Raw genomic sequence first — 23148 nt, 5'->3', positions numbered from 1 at the left:
TGAATCCTTTCCGAATGCACTTGGTTAGGGTTAGGGTAAGTGTACACTTGCGTAATGAAGGGCATTGACCCGATATCTGAGAAAAGAGCTTCAGCTTTGTTTTCACTAACTGGTCTAAATGCTGATATTGATGGGGAGGGATAGGTTTCCCTTGAAATGGACAGATAGTCAATTAATCTAGTCCAGCCCTCATCAACTAAGAGACTGGCAGCATGGATCATTGAGCACGATTGGTGCTTCACAAAGTGATTGGACCAGTGGCTTTGTCTGGGTTGGTTTGGCGGCAGGAAGAAAAGGCACCAAAAAACAAACAAAAACATTTGTGTTCACTTGTGATTTGTTATGAAAGACAGTGATCTGGAAGAGCAAATAATATCAACATCAACGCCAACATGAGTTATTCCGCCAGAACATTCATGTTCCCCTCCGAAGATAACGCTACACAAAAACATCTCTAGCCCTCTAAAGCCACAGGATATTGTCATATCCTTCAAGATACAGTACAATATACAGCATTTGAGCTCACATTCCAACATACAACATACCAAGCATCACCCCAGTGCAATTTCTTTTCTATTTTTTTTTCTATTGCGTTTTGGCATATTGACACCTAAAACACTTTTTAAATAAACCTCAACCTTTCTGTTCAGCCTCATTTTGAACAGATTGAAATGATTAGCATCAATAACAGACTAAGTTTAACTCACAATGAGAGATGACAAAAAAAATGCAACAAAATTTACGATTTGTTTGTGGTCGCAGCACAAGGAGAGGCATGGAATGAACGGGGGAGTTTAGTGGATAAAGAAATGTTAGATAAAGTCTGGTTTTGGGGCCCACTTCTACTTCCTGTGGTCTCTGTGTCCCCTACTGCTGATCCAGCCAGTCCAAGAGAGTGCCGCAGTGTCCTGAAAGGAAAAAAAACATCGCTACAGTTATATAGTGAACATACTGACACCCTATACTAAACTTATATACAGTACAGTTATATAGTGAACATACTGACACCCTATACTAAACTTATATACAGTACAGTTATATAGTGAACCTACTGACACCCTATACTAAACATGTACAAGTAATGAGGTTCAGCCAAAAGGTAGGGCATAGTAATAATCACAGCCGACACCACAGTCCAATAAACGTATGTTAACCTAACCAAGTGGGGAAGTGGAATTGGTTCCTTCACTGAACCTGCTCCTCTGACCAACACAACTAAATCAAGTATCCTGTGACGGCAGGCTTTCCGTTAAGCAGTCAATTAAGTGATAATGCCCTCGAAGCCGGTGTTTGGAGTATATACAGTATTGGCACGGGTGTTGTTAGGCCCGAGACAAAGTCCAACCGTGCCAATATATCCTCCAAACACCGGCTTCGGGGGCATTATCACTTTTACACAACAGGTTACCAACATATTCAAATAATGATTGCCATATTACAATTAGAAATGTTATTTTGCTCAATTTAATCATACTATATTTCATCCTTCCACAATATATACCGTTGAAGTTGGAAGCATACATACACTTAGGTTGGGGTCATTAAAACTCGTTTTTCAACCACTCCACAAATTTCTTGTTAACAAACTATAGTTTAGGCAAGTCGGTTAGGACATCTACTTTGTGCATGACACAAGTAATTCTTCCAACAATTGTTTACAGACAGATTATTTTACTTATAATTCACTGTATCACAATTCTAGTGGGTCAGAGGTTAACATACACGAAGTTAGTTATCTGTGGCTTTAAACAGCTTGGAAAATTCCAGAAAATTATGTCATGGCTTTAGAAGCTTCTGATAGGCTAATTGACATAATTTGAGTCAATTGGATGTGTACCTGTGGATGTATTTCAAGGCCTACCTTCAAACGCAGTGCCTCTTTGCTTGACATCATGGGAAAATCAAAATAAATCAGCCAAGACCTCAGAAAGACAATTGTAGGTATCCACAAGTCTGGTTCATCCTTGGGAGCAATTTCCAAACGCCTGAAGGTACCATATTCATCTGTATAAACAATAGTACGCAAGTATAAACACCATAGGACCACGCAGATGTGATGAAGGTACTTTGGTGTGAAAAGTGCAAATCAATCCCAGAACAACAGTAAATGACCTTGTGAAGATGCTGGAGGAAACAGGTACAAAAGTATCTATATCCAGTAAAACGAGTCCTTTATCAACATAACTTGAAAGGCAGCTCAGCAAGGAAGAAGCCACTGCTCCAAAACCGCCATAAAGAAGCCAGACTACGGTTTGCAACTGCACATGGGGACAAAGATCGTACATTTGTAGAAATATCCTCTGGTCTGATGAAACAAAAATAGAACTGCTTGGCCATAATGACCATCGTTATGTTTGGAGGAAAAAGGGGGATGCTTGCAAGCCGAAGAACACATCCCAACCGTGAAGCACAGGGGTGGCAGCATCATGTTGTGGGGGTGCTTTGCTGCAGGAGGGACTGATGCACTTCACAAAATAGATGGCATCATGAGGCAGGATAATTATGTGGATATATTGAAGCAACATCTCAAGACATCAGTCAGGAAGTTAAAGCTTGGTCGCTAATGGGTCTTCCAAATAGACAATGACCCCAAGCATACTTGGCTTAATGACATCAAAGTCAAGGTATTGGAGTGGCCATCACAATACCCTGATCTCAATCCTATAGAACATTTGTGGGCAGAACTGAAAAAGCATTTGGAGCAAAGAGGCCTACAAACCTGACTCAGTTATACCAGCTCTGTCAGGAGGAATGGACCAAAATTCACCCAACTTATTGTGGAAGGCTACCCAAAACATTTGACTCAAGTTAAACAATTTAAAGGCAATGCTACCAAATACTAATTGAGTGTATGTACACTTCTGACGCACTGGAAATGTGATGAAAGAAATAAAAGCTGAAATAAATAATTCTCTCAACTATTATTCTGATATTTCACATTCTTAAAATAAAGTGGTGATCCTAACTGACCTAAAACAGGGATTTTTTTTTACTAGGATTAAATGTCAGGAATTGTGAAAAACGGAGTTTAAATGTATTTGGCTAAGTTGTATGTAAACTTCCGACTTCAACTGTAGTCTCGACACAAATCTAAGGTTGCTAGATTTGTTCGTTCTATCGGTTCGGTTGCTAGAGACGCGACCCAGTCATTCAGTCTTTTTGTTTTGTATCTATGGACGTGACCCAGTCATTTGTTCTAATTGTTCCATTGCCATACTGGCTGGCAATGTTATTATCCCTTGCTTGCTAGCTAGCCAACTAAAAAAGTGCAGCAAGAATATCAGCCTAGTAGCTGCATTTACATTTCTTTAAGCTGTTTTCTAGTGAATTTATTTGGATACATCCATAACAATGAGCTAATGAGGCGCAATTTCGCCTGGCATTGAAAATGTGCTCACTAGTCAGGATACTGATGTTCAGAGGAGCTAGCCAACAACACAGCTAACAAAATCAATTGAAACTGAAGCTAGAAAGACTGCAAACTAGCTGCACTTCGTTTCATTTGACCTTTTTTCAATTTACATTTATTTGTATATATCCATAAAAATGATGTCAGCTGATTCATGATTTTGACTGGCTGAGAAATGCTGCCTGCTTGTCTGTCTTGTCCCGACACGTTCATCACTATGGGACACATTTTTATATTGAAACAATGTTGCAAATGTTGGAGAGACAGACAAAAATGTTTATACAAATTCTCTACTGTTGAAAATTGAAATATTAGTCTGAAAGAAATGTGAGATAATGTCTAGATTCTTTTATAATGAAGATCAAGTTTATAAATTCCCTGAAAGGCTGATGAGACAGTGGATTGCGCAGTCAGTTGGAACAGAGTGAATAGGCATTTTAAAGTCATAGATTTAGCCAGTGGTAACCTGTGGAATAGACACCGACTGGAATGCGGTTTTAACCAATCAGCATTCAGGATTCGACCCACCCCTTGCATAAAGTGGTGTAAATTCTGTGGCCTTTGGGTACACACAGTATATAACTGCAAACAGCCAGCAGAGGGATAATTAGAGTATGTGCATTGCCAATAAAAGTCTACAGTGAGGGAGATATACAAACACAGGCCCACCGCTCAGTACACAGCTGCATCCAGGCAGCCAGCACAATCGGAGCATCACTCATCCTCCATACACAAACCACCCTCTTAATTGCACCACTGAATAGACTTATTATCCTCTCTCGTGGTGATGCAAGAACAAGACTCCTTCAGGAGGTTAAAAGGACACATCCTGGCAGTCGTGTGAGAAATGTGGAGTGGGTTAAAGGTGATTATGATGTCACACTCATAAGTTATTCTGGACACCGTGGTAGGCATGCAAGGTTTACCTAGCAGCCTGTTGGTCAAGACATGCGTGCCTGTGTCACTGGACCATTTTAGTGCACCTGAATTACTTTAGCAGCACTGTGGCCTGCAACGCAGTCTCAATCCGCCAAGCACAGCAACCTCAACAAGAAAGCATTTTCACTATAAAATGGGAGAGGTTTTTGACCGTCTGAAATCTGCATACAGCAGGCTCACAAGAGAATCGTATTTGAATACAGGAAGTACTAATCAGCAGTACATTCTAAAGGTGGAGGAAGAGACACTGCCGCTGCTCTGCGCTCTGACAGTCTTGGATAAGATCCAAAAACCCCTGAAAAGGAAGAGCCCCAGCTCCCATGGGGCAATTCCCTTACACTATCCGCAGAGGGGTGCAATAGATCCTCACCTTCTATCCCAACTGTATAACTTTAGAGGTCAAAGCATAGATGCAACATTTTTGTCAGGGTTAGTAATAATGTGCTCTGGAGCTGTGCAGGCATTGGATTTGTTTAATTGCTTTCTAGAATGATTTCCCTGTACTGTGTTGCACATTTTCTTGTCACCCCTAATCTAATATTTTTGAGGTATTGTGCTATTATCATCATATTGCAGTAAGTTGAAATGCCATTTTGCAGATTTGTACAGTCTTATTGAGCTCATTTCCAAGTTTTACACATCTTGTGAACACTGAAAAGCTAAATTGCTCAGAAATATACATGAGTGGGTGTAAAAGCCGTATATGCAAGTCATTTGGCACCTTTCTCCTCCCAGACTGGCTGTGGTTACAGTGCCAGCACCAGACATACATCACTCCTGTCAATTGTCAGATGTGTCCTTGGATTTCAGTAAGGCAGCATTTGAGGTCTATGGTGACTTTTCCGCACAGGGAGTCAATGGCGTGTTTCCAATGCTTATGTCAACGGTGCTGTCCCTTATAATAGCTATGTCCTTTCTTTGGTGCCAGTGACCTCTCCATCTTTTAATCCCCCAAATGCAAAAGGAAGACATATTCAGAGCAAAATCATTGGTAAAAGAAAATATTGTGCACGAAAAGCTACTGTACAGGTATGCATCCATTTCATTGTGTTTGAACGAGAGGGCTTTATATAATATTGGGTTTGATCCAGGGAAGGTACAAGTAATGTTAGTCTACCCATTGGTTGGATGGGTATCTCCTGAAGATCTAAAAATAGATTCTGTAGAAGATCTAAAAACATGTCAAGTGTAAACATGTCCACCATGGCCAGGAGCATGGAGCAGACATGAGTCTATCCAGTAGCATTGGTGCACTTTCTGTCTGTCTGCTCCCTGTTGAGAGGTCTGTGAGGTGGATGCACATACTCAGGCGTAATCAGAGCCTGTTAAAACCCTATTGTAGAGATAGGAGAGCTGCCTCTGGTTTGGTTTTTCTGCCCTGGGCCTCAGTGGGAGGCTCGCTTGCGTGACTTCCCAAAGTTCCTCCTCCAGGCAAAATGGAAATCAAACTGACTAAGTGCATCCAGAAGACAAATTCATGCGCATTAAAGCAAGTCAATGAAATGTGAATCTCATTTTTATCACAGGGAGAGGTGTATGTAGAGGCGCTGGACTACTAATAGGACTGCCAGACCATATAACATTATTTACCATGTCTCTCTCTCTAGCATACGTTATCTATCTCAATCTGAAGCAGTGAAAAACTAGGGTCAGTTGTCTGAGTGCACTTTGGCATCGCCTCCTCCTGTACAGAAATAAGGTTATCACTGGCCATTTCTGTATAGTGTTACCTTTCGGTTTTCACTTTAAGTGCTGTGTTAGCATGCTGTGCTCATACGGCGAGCCTCACCTTCCTTGAGATTTTCTTAAGCGATGCCTTCCGTGTGCACCAGTACTCTGCACTCAGATTAGTCAAGATCCACCAAAGTGCAATATTCTGTTCCATTGTGGCCTTGAGTGATGATGAAGCTGTTGAGTGAGAATAAAAAGATTCTCGGGACCTGGGACCTGTGGGTCAGAGAAAAATGGAGGATCAATCAAGATCATATAATACACACGGAAATTGTTGAGAGCCAGTGTGATACTTTTAAAAATGCATTTCCACTCATCATCTAAAGTCTCAGAATGAGCGACTGAGGTAATGGACCTCTGATCAATGGAGATACAAGAGATGTGAGTAATGGAATGGAGAGTGGTTGCTATATGCTGTGAGGCAGCTCCCTCTACAGTTCTCTCTGTAGAGGGAGCTAGATAGAGATGTGACAGAAGCCTAAGCGAGGCCTGTTATCATTCCCTCAACTCATATTTATTTAGATGAGCGATTTAACAGAGATTCCACTTGTTTCTTTCATATTGGTTGACTTACAATAGAACCCAATATTTATTTGTACATATATTTGACCAGGGGTTTCATTCAAACTCTGCGTGACTGTCTGAGCTTTAGCTCGGGGTTAAGATTGGTGTTCTGTATATCCTACATGAGGTCAGCGTGCCAAGTTTGCTCTTTACACCCATTCTAATAAACACCCATCTGTTTTTAAACGATCTGGAGATAAGACGCATTACAAAATGATTCAGCTTTAGTCTATTTTGGAAGTCTGAAGAAGTCAGTTGGGTTTACTGTCCCTAATTCTGCCTAGACAGAATCATCAAGTCTACATGGAAATTCAGAACAACTGGAGATTTAAAAAGACCATAGAGTAACGCATGTTACTTTCTAATGAATAACACAAAAAAGCGGGAGTGTTGGAGGGGGGTTATATTGAAACAAAGATTCACCCATTTTGAATGTTGGAGCGATGCTCTATCGATTCCCGGGGTCATTTCATGTTTCCATGTGTACATGAGCAATTCGCCATTCAAGCAGGCAGAAATACAGGCAGAAACATGATGATCTGAACATATGATGCAAAACTTGTTATACCGGCTTTATTTCTGCCTGCTTGAAAGGCGGATAGCTCAGAGACACATGAAATGACCCCGGGAATCGATAGAACATCACTCAAATATGCACAAATATAATATAACATTCAATATGGGTGAATCTTTCCGTTAAGTAGACCTGAGCCAGCTGTTATTGTATTGGTGCCCATGGGAGAGCCATAAGATTTAACCAAATATGACAGATTTTCCCCCACACACAGCAACGGTAGTACATTTTGGGCAAATTTTATGACAAGCCAAACGCTTTCTGAACCCAAAGGGACATCTTTCTAATAAATACATTATTATAAAAACAGCTTTGTTTGAAGTCTGTGGTAGTTCTCAAAGCGTATGAAACAGTCGTATCTGCCTGCTGATCGCTAGCTCGAACTCCCGTGAAACAGAAAATGACGAAGTAATGAATGACAATGATTTTAAATTAAATATTCTTTGTTGGTGTAATCATGTGTGCGTTCTTGTGCTTAATTGTGTTTGATGATAATGAACTAGATGATAATTGAGCCTATAGCCATCCATTTCATGCAAACTGGATTGTTAGCTAGATACTAAAGAACCATTTAATCAACCTTGTACAGTACCAGTCAAAAGTTTGGACACACCTACTCAATCCAGGGTTTTGTAGAATAATAGTGAAGACATCAAAACTATGAAATAACACATGGAATCATGTTGTAACCAAAAAAGTGCAAAACAAATCAAAGTATATTTTAGATTATTCAAAGTAGCCACCCTTTGACTTGATGGTAGCTTTGCACACTCTTGGCATTCTCTCAACCAGCTTCACCTGGAATGCTTTTCCAACAGTCTTGAAGGAGTTCTCACATATGCTGAGCACTTGTTGGCTGCTTTTCCTTCACTTTGCGGTCCAACTCATCCCAAACCATCTCAATTGGGTTGAGGTTGGGTGATTGTGGAGGCCAGAACATCTGATGCAGCACCCCATCACTATCTTTCTTGGTCAAATAGCCCATACACAGCCTGGAGGTGTGTTGGGTCATTATCTTGTTGAAAAACAAATTATAGTCCCACTAAGCGCAAACTAGATGAGATGGCGTATCACTGCTGAATGCTGTAGCCATGCTGGTTAAGTTGAATTCTAAATAAATCACAGACAGTGTCACCAGAAAAAAAAACATAACATCACACCTCCTCCTCCATGCTTCATGTTGTGGGAAAGTAACTTTTCTAATAACCAAAGGAGAATCTTTAGAGAACATCACAGTTCTGAGAACGTTCAATTAACCCAATAAAATAACATAATATTTGGGTGTGTTAGAGAACATTTACAGTTCATTCAGAAAGTATTCAGACCCCTTCACTTTTTCCACATTTTGTTACGTTACAGACTTGTTCTAAAATGGGATGAAATTGTTTTTCCCCCCTCAATCTTAACACAATAACCCATAATGACAAAGGAAAATAGGTTTTTAGAAATATCACATTTACATAAGTATTCAGACCCTTTACTCAGTACTTTGTTGAAACACCTTTGGCAGCGATTACAAACTCAAGTCTTCTTGGGTATGACGCTACAAGCTGGCACACCTGTATTTAGGGAGTTCCTCCCATTCTTCTCTGCAGATCCTCTCAGGCTCTGTCAGGTTGGATGTGGAGTGTCGCTGCACAGCTATTTTCAGGTCTCTCCAGAGATGTTAAATTGGGTTCATGTCCAGGCTCTGGCTGGGCCACTCAAGCACATTCAGAGACCTGTCCCGAAGCCACTCCTGCTTTGTCTTGGTTGTGTGCTTAGAGTTGTTGTCCTGATGGAAGGTGAACCTTCGCCCCAGTCTGAGGTCCTGAGCACTTTGGAGCAGATTTTCATCAAGGATCTCTCTGTACGTTCCTTCGTTCATCTTTCCCTCGATCCTGACTAGTCTCCCAGTCCCTGTTGCTGAAATAAATCCCCACAATAAATCCCCACAGCATGATTGGTGGAGTGCTGAGAGATGGTTGTCCTTCTGGAAGGTTCTCCCATCTCCACAGAGGAACTCTGGAGCTATATCAGAGTGACCATCGAGTTCTTGGTCACCTCCCAGACCAAGCCCTTCTCCCCCCGATTGCTCAGTTTGGCAAGGAAGGCTAGCTCTAAGAACAATCTTGGTGGTTCCAAACTTTTTCCATTTAAGAATGATGGAGGCCACTGTGTTTTTGGGGACCTTCAATGCTGCAGACATTTTTTGGTACCCTTCCCCAGATCTGTGCCCCGACACAACACTGTCTCTGAGCTCTAGAGACAATTCCTTTGACCTCATGCCTTGGTTTTTGCTCTGACATGCACTGTCAACTGTGGGACCTTATATAGACAGGTTTGTGCCTTTCCAAATCATGTCCAATCAATTGAATTGAATTTACTACAGGGGGACCCCAATCAAGTTGTAGAAACGTCTCAAGGATGATCAATGAAAACACAATGCACCGGAGCTCAATTTCGAGCCTCATATCAACGGGTCTGAATACTTATGCAAATAAGTTATTGCTAAACACCTGTTTTCATTTTGTCATAATGGGGTATTGTGTGTAGATTGATGAGGGAAAACATTTCTTTAATCAATTTTCTAATAAGGCTGTAACGTAACTAAATGTGGAAACTGGGAAGGGGTCTGAATACTTTTTGAACATTCCCCTGTAAAAACCAACCACTCTTTTACGCTACTGCTATTCTCTGTTTATCATATATGCATAGTCACTTTAACCATATCTATATGTACATACTACATCAATCAGCCCGACTAACCGGTGTCTGTATGTAGCCTCACTACTTTTATAGCCTCGCTACTGTATATAGTCTCGCTACTGTTATTTTTCACTGTCTTTTTACTGTTGCTTTTATTTCTTTACTTACCTATTGTTCACCTAATACCTTTTTTGCACTATTGGTTAGAGCCTGTACACGTGAAAATAAACTTTGTTTTGATTTCATTTGTTTGTTTGTTTGAAAAATAACCTTCTCCTAACGTTCTGGGAATCTTGCATGTGTTTCTTAGGGCTAGGTGAGGGCGTGGTTGTCCATTGGTTATTTTTCATACAACCTTCCCACAACTTTCTGGGAATGGTTCAGAGTAGATGCTTGGCTTTGGATTATTCTCATCACATTTAACCCCCAAATGTTTTATTTTCTTGGTATTTCATTACTTTAACAGAACATTTCCTAAATATGTATACAATTTTAGTAATGTTCTCCAACTGGTTTGGCATCGGGAATGTTCTCAAAAAGTTCAGACAACGTTAAGAAATAGCATTCTTCTGTGGGAATGTCAGTAATTCAGCATTACATTTCATACAGGTTTGCTCATGGTTCTAAAGTCATCTTCTCAAGTCGTCCCAAGAACGTTAAGAAACAACATTCTTCTGTGGGAATTTCAGTACTTCAGCAAAACTTTTCCTTCAGGTTTCCTCATGCTTGTTTTTAAAGTCATGTTCTCAAATTGTTCGAGAACGTTAAAACCTCTCTGGGATATGTGGGACGGTAGCGTCCCACCTCACCAACAGCCAGTGAAAGTGCAGGGCTCCAAATTCAAAACAACAGAAATCTCATAATTAAAATTCCTCAAGCATACAAGTATTTTACACAATTTTAAAGATACAATTCTCGTTAATCCAGCCAAAGTGTCTGATTTAAAAAATGCATTACAGCGAAAGCACCACAAACGATTATGTTAGGTCACAACCAACTCACAGAAAAACAGGCATTTTTCCAGCCAAAGAGAGGAGTCACAAAAGCACAAAGAGGTCAAATGAATCACAAACCTTGGATGATCTTCATCAGATGACACTCATAGGACTTCATGTTACACAATACATGTATGTTTTGTTCGCTAAAGTGCATATTTATATCAAAAAAGCTCATTTTACATTGGCGCGTTACGTTCAGTAGTTCTAAAACATGCGGTGATTGTGCAGAGAGCCACATCTATTTACAGAAATACTCATTATAAATGTTGATGAAAATACAACTGTTCTCCATGGAATTAGAGATATACTTCTCCTTAATGCAACCACTGTGTCGGATTTTTAAAAAACTTTACGAAAAAGCAAACCATGCAATAATCTGAGTACAGCTTTCAGACAACAAAGCAGCCAAAAAGATATCCGCCATATTGGGTAGTCAACATTAGTCATAAATAGCATTATAAATATTCACTTACCTTTGATGATCTTCATCAGAATGCACTCATAGGAATCGCAGTTCCACAATAAATGTTTGTTTTGTTCGATAATGTTCATCATTATGTCCAAATAGCTTCTTTTGTTAGGGCGTTTGGTAAACAAATCCCAAAGCGCGTTCAGGTCCCGTCGAACGTCGGAGGAAAAGTTCAAAAAGTTCAGTTACAGCCTGTAGAAACTTGTCAAACTAAGTATAGAATCAATCTTTAGGATGTTTTTAACATAAATCATCAATAAGGTTCAAACCGGAGAATTCCATTGTCTGTAGAAAAGCAATGGAACGAGAGCTAACTCTCTCGTGACCGTGCCTCAGAGCCTGTGGCAATCTGCCAGACACCCACTTCACAGTAGAATCCTCAAAAAGTTCTAAAGATCGTTGACATCTAGTGGAAGCCTTAGGAAGTGCAACATAATGAATATCCCACTGTATCTACAATAGGGGCTGAGTTTAAAAAACTACAAGCCTCAGATTTCCCACTTGCTGTTTTCTTCTCAGGTTTTTGCCTGCCATATGAGTTCTGTTATACTCACAGACATCATTCAAACAGTTTTAGAAACTTCAGAGTGTTTCCTATCCAATACTACTAATAATTTGCATATATTAGCATCTGGGACAGAGTAGCGGGTAGTTTACTCTGGGCACCTTATTCATCCAAGCTACTCAATACTGCCCCCCTGTCACCAAGAAGCTTTTAAGAAAACTTTCCATAAAAACTACAATCATTTTCTGGTAACATTCAGAAAACGTTGTGAGAATCTTATTTAAAAAAACCCATATACATTCTGTTCTTGGCATCAATAACACTCTGTATCTTCTATATTGTTAAGTGTGTTCAGGTGTGTTGGCCAAGCCCACTAATTTGGCACACCTGATCTTAATGAGGGCGTGTTTCCTTTGAAATGGGCTCTGCTTGAATAGACTGAAATCAACAGTTTTGTATAGCTCCATCCTAGTTTTTGCTAGCTCCATCCTGGTGGCTCAGTGAACTAATTCCAAGAATGAAAATTATAGGTTTGAATCTCACTGATGCCGTGTCACAATTCAAAATAAATGTGTTTGCATGATTAAATCCTAAGGAAATGAATTTCCATATGTCCTATCTGTGCATTGTGTTAAAATAAAAGTTTACACAAAATAAGATAGCAGTGTAATTAAGTCTTATTTGAACAAAAACTGTTCTCAGAGCGTTAATAAAACTTCCAAGGAAAACTTTCAAGGAACCAGAGTAAAACATTATCGAAACCTCCCTGCAACCTAAAAATAAATGTTTGCAGAACAGGATAAAATGCTTGCTTCTATTCTCAGAATGTTTAAAAACGTTTAGTTTTACCGGTCATGAAATGCATGGCTTCATTCTCACACCCAAAGTGAAACCAAAAACAAACATTCCCACAACTTCCAAGGACCAAATGTGCTAGATGGGTACTCCCGGAAATCCCAGACCTAGCTGGAATACTACGAGAGGCAACCCATCTGACTAAAATAACTATTATGACATCCTCATTGTGTAGTGATCATCTCTGTTGTCAACTGCTGGAGATGTCTTAGAGCATTGCTATAGTTATATGGAAAGAGGGATAGACAGTCTGATTCTTCTTCCAGTATTGAGATTCAATAGAGTAATAAAGGCAAGTGCAATGTCACCCTCCAGTGATAGGAAAATATAATCCGTGAAATCACCAATATTATTTGTAGACACATTGCTGGTTTGGCATTTTTGGGCCTGTCAGGTATGACATGGAACCTTTCATAAAATTATATATAAATGTCTTGGAACATGTGGCCTTGATAAAATATAAGAGTACATTGGTAACTTCTAATTCGTAACAATAAATATTACATGTTGCCTAATGGGCCCATTTACAGCTTAAAATTAAATATTTGTGCGTTCTGTTGCCTAAAGTCAAAGTAAAGATGCATCACAGATTATCCATTATATTGACCAGACGCTCTAGTGGCCGCTCTAACAATTAAAATAAATGTCTTCAAAAATGGAAGGCAGTCGGAGGAGGCAAGATCAGGTGGGAACATTCTAACCAATGAGGGGGAAGACACGCGTGTGAACAACAGGCACAACGGTTTCCACTAGTTACCACAGTCAAAGTCAAAGATAGCGTGGCTATATCGTAAAAATCATGACAACTAAAATGTGCATTGTTCTGACTTGCCCAGTTAAATAAAGGTTAAAAAATAAGATAAATGTAGAAATAGGCGGGGTTTAAGACTTTGTGGTAAATACTGACATCCAGGCACAACATCGATATAGGTTTTTTTTCTCACAAAGTTTCCGTGATGTCACGCGTCCTACTTATGTCAGTACACTCGTAACAACGGAATTAACCATTTTTAACAAAGAAATCTAAATTTCCCAACTGGCTGATGATGCTACTATTTTCTTAAGAGACAAAGACCAGGTCGCCCATGCCCTTAATGCTATAAATGCATTTTCTATTGCATCAGGATTCAAACTGAATGTTTCTAAATGTGACATGTTTATTTGACTCTGATAATAAAGAAATAGAAAATATTCCTGTAAATGACGGTGTTAAATATTTAGGAATACATATGTCAAAAAACCACTCAGTCAGACAACATGTGAATTTCTCTCCTAAAATGAAGAAAAACAAAAATATATTTAATAATTGGCTACAAAGAGATCTTTCTATACTTGGGAAAGTACTTCTGTCCAAGGCAGAGGGACTGTCTGGTTTGTGTGTACCCCTCATTATCTTTATGTGTAAATCCCTCTACCTGTAAAGAGATCAACAAGATCTTTCTTGACTTTATCTGGAAAAATAAGTCTCACAAACTAAAAAAGTCAGTCCTTTCTAATAAAAGAGCTGAAGGCAGTCTGGAAGTGTTGGATTTTGTGACATAAATTACACTTTCAAGATCAACTGGTTGAAAAGATGTTTGATCAATACTGATTCAATATGGTTCCAAATAATGTGTTTAATAAGTTTGGAGGTCTTCAATTTTTACTGAAATGTAATTATATTCCTGAAAGATTACCTGTTAAATTGGCTAGGTTTCACCAACAAGTTTTAATGGCCTAGAAAATAGGTTTCCTGCACACTTTTTCCCCACACAAAGCTCTTTTGTGGAATAATTCAGACATAACTGTAAGGAATAAGTAATCGTTTTACCCCAGCTGGAATGAGAGGAATATTGACTTTATTCTTGATTTTTTTCGACAACAAGGGTAATATTCTCACATATGAACAATTTATAACATTGAAAGAGTTTCCAATACCTTTAAGAGAGTTTATTTCTGTGATCAAAGTCGTTCTACACTAATGAAATCTCATCTTAGCTTTGGTAATGATCACAAAGTTGATCCAAAACTCAGATTGGAAGGCATGGGCTTACTTGAGAAATATTGTTGCAATTAATCTATAAGACAAATTCTTCATTCACAAAACTAACTTACACAGAGAGGAACATTTTTCTGGAACATGCTTATTCCTGACATTGTCTGGAAAAATGCATGGTTAAGGCCTTACAAATATTGTATACCAAACAAAGTTAAGGAATTGCACTTTAAAATTTTACACAAGATATATGCATGTAATTCTATGATATCCAAATGTGTGGTGTAGTATCCCAGGAGGTATACCCCAGGGGATGGTAATAGAGGGGAGGTACGTGATGCAACGTTGGCTCCCTCTGTTGGGAATACGGGAGCTGGGCACCCCGACACGGACAGCTCTAAGAGGAGGTAATTAGAGGAAAGTGCCAACCAGCCGTGGAGGCCAAATAAAAGGAGCACGGTGGCACACCGAGAGGAGGGGGAAGAGACCGACACCAAGCAAAGGTAGAGAAGAAGGACCGAGCGAAACCTAAGTGATTTTCTTTGTTATATTTATTTTCTGTCTTAGTAAAGTTATTTTTGTGGACTAAAGCCTCCCTGTCTCTGTGTCAATCTCTGCACGCTCAACCCAACACCCCACGGTTTACCACAGTGGCTATTGATGATATCTGCGTTTTCTGTGAAAAAGGTGAGAATCTGTCTCACTTGTTCTTTGAATGTAAATATGTGTCATAATTTTGGGAAAACATTGCGAAATACTATTTACCATTATGAACACTACACACGTTTCTGACATGAAGGATATAATGTTACTATTGCAAGGATAACAAGACCATTGAAATTATTTTTAAAATTCTTGTCAAATACTTAATACATGATTGAATGTAACTATTTTATTAAAACATTAACCCTAGTGAATAACAATAACATTTTCCTGAATCATTACAATAAGATTTTTGCACTAGATTTGTTAAAATATTTGTATTACTTGATATTTTTGTATGATAGCATTTTCTTGTTAATACCATTTGTTCTATTTTGTTTGATGTAACAATGTAAATTGTTCTGTATTTTGAATTTAAAAAAACTTGTTACAGAATCATTAAGAAACATATATTTAATCAAATAAGCCATTATAGGTTTTGTCAACTAAATTCAACACTCCCTCATTGACCGCCATACAAAAACTCCTCACTTGTTGAGCAAAAAACACGACAAACTATACCTGCCAGAGAAAGATTTTCGACCAAGTTCTCCCCCTCACTTCGCCTCTTCTCTGGTTACATTCCATTCTCCACATTGAATCCTTCAAGTCTTCTATAATATGGTGATCCACAATTTAAAAAAAAAAAAAGTGCATACTACTACCTACTGTGTTGGAATGTACGATCAATCATGATTGGGCCAATTCTGTACTACCGTGAAAATAAAAATGTTTTGGAGAAATGTCCTGATGAAACAAAAATAGAACTGTTTGGCCATTATGTTTGGAGGAAAAAGGGAGAGGATTGCAAGTCGAAGAACACCATCCCAACATTAAAGCATGGGGGTGGCAGCATGTTGTTTGGGTGCTTTGCTGCAGGAGGGACTGGTGCACTTCACAAAATAGATGTTATCGTGAGGGAGGATAATTATGTGGATCTATTGAAGTAACATCTCAAGACATCAGTCAGGAAGTTAAAGCTTGGTTGCAAATGGTTCTTCAAACTGGACATTGAACCCAAGCATACTTCCAGAGTTGTGGCAAAAAGGCTTAAGAACAACAAAGTCAAGGTATTGGAGTGGCCATCACAAAGCCCTGACCTCAATCCCATAGAAAAGATGTGGGCAGAACTGGAAAAAGCGTGTTTGCGAGCAAGGAGGCCTACACACCTGCCTCCGTTACACCAGCTCTGTCAGGAGGAATGGGCCAAAATTCACCCAACTTATTGTGGGAAGATTGTGGAACGCTACCCGAAACGTTTGACCCAAGTTTAAAAATTTAAAGGCAATGATACCAAATACTAATTGTTTGTAAACTTCTGACCCACTGGGAATGTGGTGAAATAAATAATTCTCTCTATTATTCTGACATTTCACATTCTTAAAATAGTGGTGATCCTAACTGACCTAAGCCAGGGTATTTTAACTATGATTAAATGTCAGGAATTGTGAAAAACAGTGTAAATGTATTTGGCTACGGTCTATGTAAACTTCCGACTTCAGCTGTAGTTCTACCAACCTGTTTTACAGCCTCTGCATATGATACATCATGACTGATCCTATTTCTGAGCCTCTCCAGCAACTCTCTGTACCTGGCATCCACCAAACGCTGCACTGTGTTCTCCCACACAATTACTGCACTTAACCTTCACATTTCTTCCACATTCGCTGTAATCATGTGCACCTCCACACACATGTTATTTATTTTACATTGAGCAGCTACATGTCCCATTCTTTGCCATTTAAAACACTGCAGTGCATATGGGACAAATTCTCTAACATTGAAACTAAGGAATCCGATCTGTACTTTTCCTTGTAAGACTTTCTCAAAACCTCTGCATCACTGATAAGCTTTCACTTGTTTGACCCTCTTTCCTACTGATCAACCTTTTGGCCTCAATCACTCTGCCTCTCTTCACATTTTAATATCATCTTTGGGCATAGACATTGGGACCCCAGTGATGACTCCCCTCAATCTAGCATCAGCACCAGGGACATGGCTTTTAATCTTCTTCCCATTAAGTTTTTCCATTTTCAGAATTTTCTCTTGCTGAGCCTGGCTACCACACAATATTAACAATCTACCATTTCCAATGAACCAGGCTAATTTCACTTCACCTATCTTTCTCTACAGCATTAGTTAGACGTATAGGGTGTAACTGAGACCGTGTGGTCTCATCAAACACGATCACTACTTTCCACTCCAACACATCATTACTCTTGATTCCTACATTGTCCCTCTTTATCGTTTCTTTACTAGATGATCCACAGCGTTCTGTATCATGATCTCTCTTCTTTCCACTACCGATCATTCAGGTGCTTGACCCTCATCCTTCTGCTCCATACCATCAGAACTGACACCCATATCGTTAGCATTCCACCACACCTTTCGCTTCACCAACCTTTTCTCAATTTCCTCCATTTCGTCTGCAGTACTAGCCGCCATTTCCATCCTCCAACCCTCTCGCCCCTCCAAGTTGTCAGTTCTAGTCGTTATATTTCCATGCATGTATTAATGAAGTGTCAGGTGCTCAGAAAAGACACCTCACTGCAATAATTATTCAGCATGGTAAACAAAACCAATAGTAGGCTTATACAATCGGCATTAACTTTAAATTAATGAGAGTTGTGGATATATCCTACGTTATTAAAGACATTTAATGTAGACAACATTTTTATTTTCAAATTTGATCAATGCATCTATTATTGTAAGGGATCTCGTGTCTATTACCAATCGCGTCCTCTCCCGGTTTCGAATGGTTGCATGTTCTGTGGTGAGGCTGTTGCTATAGTAACAGGTACGGAGAGCAGACAGTAGTGGCGCTGGTGAGCGACAAATAGCGAAAGGTGTTGAGGGTTTCTGAATGTGAAAGAGTGAGGAGGAAAGACGTGCGGTTAGGGAGGCTGCAAGAAGGGGGGAAGTGACGGGTCTGCTTGAAAAGAAAGAAATGTCGGAGAGGATCGCTTCATCATGTGGAAACCTTTATGACACCACGTCACTCCTTCTCCAGTACTGCAAAGGTGAGTTCACTTTTGACTTGCTTGCAGCTCTGAGTCGACAGGTTTTGATATGAACCGTGGCACACTGCTGGGACTGTAGGTTTGCATGCACCTGTTTGCAGGTTCCCTACCAGTTTACACGAAACAGACATGTAGCTCGAGCTACAGATTATTGAATAGAATGTTAGCTTGCATCGTTAGAATGATCTATGGTCGATCTATCCATCCATCATAGAGCAGGCTGTCGTGAACTTCGTTAACCCACTGCTATGTTGTGATAGGTGTAACCCAGAGCCATGTATTTAGAAAAATATTTGGTTCAGGTGTAGCCGAGCTGCAAACCCTCTGACTTCTCTGAAACCCTCTGAAACCCTCAAACCCTCTGACCCTCTGAAATATTTTCCCGACTGGGGGAAAACAGGTTATCTCTACGATATTTAATAGTGGAACTATTTGCATATTATGGTTTCACTGTTCCAGATGAAGTGTAATTGCCTTAGAGAGAAGATGAATTACACTGTCGTGGCTTCATCTCTCTGTTGTAAATTAGAGAACGGTGTTCACTTTTTGAGGGGCAGCAGGGGCTGGACATGACTGTAGTGTAAAGTGTGATCATACCAATACAGCATCATTGCATCAGCTTTTCTTTGATGAGCTGTAAGTGGCCACATCACAAGACCAGGTTCATGCACGTGAGAAGAAAAGAAAACACACCTCTGGTAATGTTTTTTACTCTACAGTATTTAGTTATATTTTATGCACCCATGCTATCCAATACAATTTGACATGGTTCACAAATCCAATTATGCACGTAAGCAGTGGGATGAAATTGAACTGCGAGTAAACATAGGATATTTGAAGGGACCATGTAGTGTACCTAAATAGACTTGAAAGGTAATTTATGTATTGCTGAACAAAAATCTGTGAAACTCAGGTTCTGTGTATTGGGCTACATGTAGGTCTAAAAATAGCCTATCATATTGAGTGACAGGTGGACAGACATGGAGAAAGGCATGTCATCTGTTCAAATGGCCAGGCTGTCCTTACCCTGTAACCATGAGAAGATATTTCCCATGGCAGGGTCTACTATGCACAGTACCCAACCGGGGTGTCCTGCCATGGTCTCCATTGGGCAATGCCTACCCAGCTAGGACATAATGTTCTGAGAACCATATTTTTCTCAGAGCTTGGTGAAAGTGTGGTTGTCCTATGGTTATTTTGCTTACAACCCTACCACAACTTTCTGTGAATGGTGCAGGACAGTTGCTTGGCTTTGGAACATTCTCAGCACATTTAAGTCACTTGACATAAAAAATGAACAAAATCTTGGTATTTCATTACTTTAACAGAATGTTTCCTAAAAGTTCAAGCATGGTTACATTTCATTTCAATTTTGGTAATGTTCTAGCCTCGTACGAACCATCCTGATCTCGCAAGCTTACATTCTGTTTCGCTACACGGATACAGTTTGGTCACGACAAGATTCAAATCATTTGAGCCTCTCCATTCTATCCGCTGTATGGCCGGACCAATCAGCATCCTCTAATAATCTGTGGGCACAGAAGTAGAAAATCATAACAACAATGGCTGCTCCTGAGGAGGTTGGTGTTGATTCTTCTATAGGAGCAGTTATATCAGAACTGGAGGACATCGCTTCATTGAAAGAACAGCAAATAACTGCACTGAAAGATTTTCTCATGGGAGATGTTTTCAAGTCAAATCACATTTTATTTGTCACATGCGCCTAATACCAGAGGTGTGGACTCGAGTCACATGACTTGGACTCAAGTCACAAATATGATGACTTGCAACTCGACTGACTTTAACACCAAGTACTCGTGACTTAACTTGGACGTGAGCCTTTTGACTCAAACTGACTTGTTACCCTCCCCAAGCCCAAATATGAAGAATTATGCTATTAAAAAATGTGTAGCGCGTCAACTCTTCATTTAACGGATTACAGTTTGGACAGCAGCCAATCAAATTGTGCCCGTGGAGAAAAAAGTTGCGCGTGGAAGTGCAGAGTAACGTCGGCGGGTGAATTCAGATGGAGCCCTTGGAAAGATGATACCCCAAATTATTATTTTCGGATATAAAGACTATGCTGTAGTCAACACAAAATGGATTGCAACTTGCAAAACATGCGGGAAGAAACTTGCGGGGCTACTGCCGCCGCTCAATTACAGATCTGAACAATACCAGATGAACAAAAGTGTCACAAGTGAACCACAACAGTCTCCAATCTGACAGTTCATGGAGACCCGTGTAGGGCAGTACAGCATGAATCATCCACAGCAGAAAGCTTTCAACAATGCAATACTGTCTGACCTGGTTATCGATTGCACCTTGCGTCTGTCTATTGTGGAAAACAATAGTTTTCGTCACTTTCTGTCATTGGTTGACAGTAGGTACAGCCCAGTGTGTCGTAGAACATTGACATCAAAAGTGGAGAACCTCGCAACAGAGAGACGTTTAAAACTGAAAACTCAGTTGAGCAACACAGTCCATGTTTCAGTCACAGTCGACATTTGGTCTGACCGAAAGATTAGGGGGTTCCTGCACTGTGTGGAGAAAGATGGAGTGAGGATACCGTTCAAGTCCAATCTCTTGGCCTGTGACCGCTTCAAAGGCCCACACACGGCCAAAAATAATGTGTGTGAGCAATTTGAGGCCATACAGTGGGGCAAAAAAGTATTTAGTTAGCCACCAATTGTGCAAGTTCTCCCACTTGAAAATTACAGGCCTCTCGTCTTTTTATCATAGGTACACTTCAACTATGACAGACAAAATTATTTAAAAAATCCAGAAAATCACATTGTAGGATTTTTAATGAATTTATTTGCAAATTATGGTGGAAAATAAGTATTTGGTCAATAACAAAAGTTTATCTCAATACTTTGTTATATACCCTTTGTTGGCAATGTCACAAGTCAAATGTTTTCTGTAAATCTTCAAGGTTTTCACACACTGTTGCTGGTATTTTGGCCCATTCCTCTATGCAGATCTCCTCTAGAGCAGTGATGTTTTGGGGCTGTTGCTGGGCAACACAGACTTTCAACTCCCTCCAAAGATTTTCTATGGGGTTGAGATCTGGAGACTGGCTAGGCCACTCCAGGACCTTAAAATGCTTCTTACGAAGCCACTCCTTCGTTGCCCGGGCGGTGTGTTTGGGATCATTGTCATGCTGAAAGACCCAGCCACATTTCATCTTCAATGCCCTTGCTGATGGAAGGAGGTTTTCACTCAAAATCTCACGATACATGGCCCCATTCATTCTTCCCTTTACACAGATCAGTCGTCCTGGTCCCTTTGCAGAAAAACAGCCCCAAATCATGATGTTTCCACCCCCATGCTTCACAGTAGGTATGGTGTTCTTTGGATGCAACTCAGCATTCTTTGTCCTCCAAACACGACGAGTTGAGTTTTTACCAAAAAGTTCTATTTTGGTTTCATCTGACCATATGGTCCCAGCTCTCTGCAGGTCATTCACTAGGTCCCCCTGTGTGGTTCTGGGATTTTTGCTCACCGTTCTTGTGATCATTTTGACCCCACGGGGTGAGTTCTTGCGTGGAGCCCCAGATTGAGGGAGATTATCAGTGGTCTTTGTATGTCTTCCATTTCCTAATAATTGCTCCCACAGTTGATTTCTTCAAACCAAGCTGCTTACCTATTGCAGATTCAGTCTTCCCAGCCTGGTGCAGGTCAACAATTTTGTTTCTGGTGTCCTTTGACAGCTCTTTGGTCTTGGCCATAGTGGAGTGTGACTGTGAGGTTGTGGACAGGTGTCTTTTATACTGATAACAAGTTCAAACAGGTGCCATTAATACAGGTAACAAGTGGGGGACAGAGGAGCCTCTTAAAGAAGAAGTTACAGGTCTGTGAGAGCCAGAAATCTTGCTTGTTTGTAGGTGACCAAATACTTATTTTCCACCATAATTTGCAAATAAATTCATTAAAAATCCTACAATGTGATTTTCTAGATTTTTTTTTTCTCATTTTGTCTGTCATAGTTGAAGTGTACCTATGATGAAAATTACAGGCCTCTCTCATCTTTTTAAGTGGGAGAACTTGCACAATTGGTGGCTGACTAAATACTTTTTTGCCCCACTGTATGTGGTGAGTACAGCATTGAAGATAAATTGGACAATATCATTAGTGACATTTTTTACTTATTTTATTTAACCAGGTAGGCTAGTTGAGAACAAGTTCTCACTTGCAACTGCGACCTGGCCAAGATAAAGCATAGCAGTGTGAACAGACAACACAGAGTTACACATGGAGTAAACAATTAACAAGTCAATAACACAGTAGAAAAAAAAGAGAGTCTATATGCATTGTGTGCAAAAGGCATGAGGAGGTAGGCGAATAATTACAATTTTGCAGATTAACACTGGAGTGATAAATGATCAGATGGTCATGTACAGGTAGAGATATTGGTGTGCAAAAGAGCAGAAAAGTAAATAAATATAAACAGTATGGGGATGAGGTAGGTAAAATTGGGTGGGCTATTTACCAATAGACTATGTACAGCTGCAGCGATCGTTTAGCTGCTCAGATAGCAGATGTTTGAAGTTGGTGAGGGAGATAAAAGTCTCCAACTTCAGCGATTTTTGCAATTCGTTCCAGTCACAGGCAGCAGAGAACTGGAACGAAAGGCGGCCAAATGAGGTGTTGGCTTTAGGGATGATCAGTGAGATACACCTGCTGGAGCGCATGCTACGGGTGGGTGTTGCCATCGTG

General features: G+C 40.0%; 1 protein-coding gene and 1 long non-coding RNA gene across 3 annotated transcripts in view; one reads left to right on the top strand and one right to left on the bottom strand.

Moving 5' to 3' along the window:
- LOC112267555 lies at positions 1-18132 on the bottom strand. The gene is made up of 3 exons (XR_002956105.1): positions 17811-18132; positions 6138-6295; positions 1-908 (listed from the first exon to the last, which is right to left on the bottom strand). It is a non-coding gene; the product is annotated as an uncharacterized LOC112267555 (long non-coding RNA).
- A 159-nt stretch (positions 18133-18291) lies between these two features.
- LOC112266783 (echinoderm microtubule-associated protein-like 2) overlaps positions 18292-23148 on the top strand; it is a 38194-nt gene continuing 33337 nt past the window's right edge. The window contains exon 1 of one of the 2 annotated variants that reach the window (XM_024444575.2): positions 18292-18429. In XM_024444575.2, coding sequence (XP_024300343.2) covers positions 18357-18429 — 73 coding nt within the window. In that variant the 5' untranslated portion in view covers positions 18292-18356. The remainder of the gene's footprint in view (positions 18430-23148) is intronic. The other variant, XM_024444576.2, reaches the window with a different exon arrangement.

The sequence above is a fragment of the Oncorhynchus tshawytscha genome, linkage group LG14, assembly GCF_018296145.1.
Source record: "Oncorhynchus tshawytscha isolate Ot180627B linkage group LG14, Otsh_v2.0, whole genome shotgun sequence".
NCBI classification, from domain to species: domain Eukaryota; kingdom Metazoa; phylum Chordata; class Actinopteri; order Salmoniformes; family Salmonidae; genus Oncorhynchus; species Oncorhynchus tshawytscha.
Note: the sequence above shows the minus strand (reverse complement) of the source record. Positions and strands in the feature narration are given on the sequence as shown.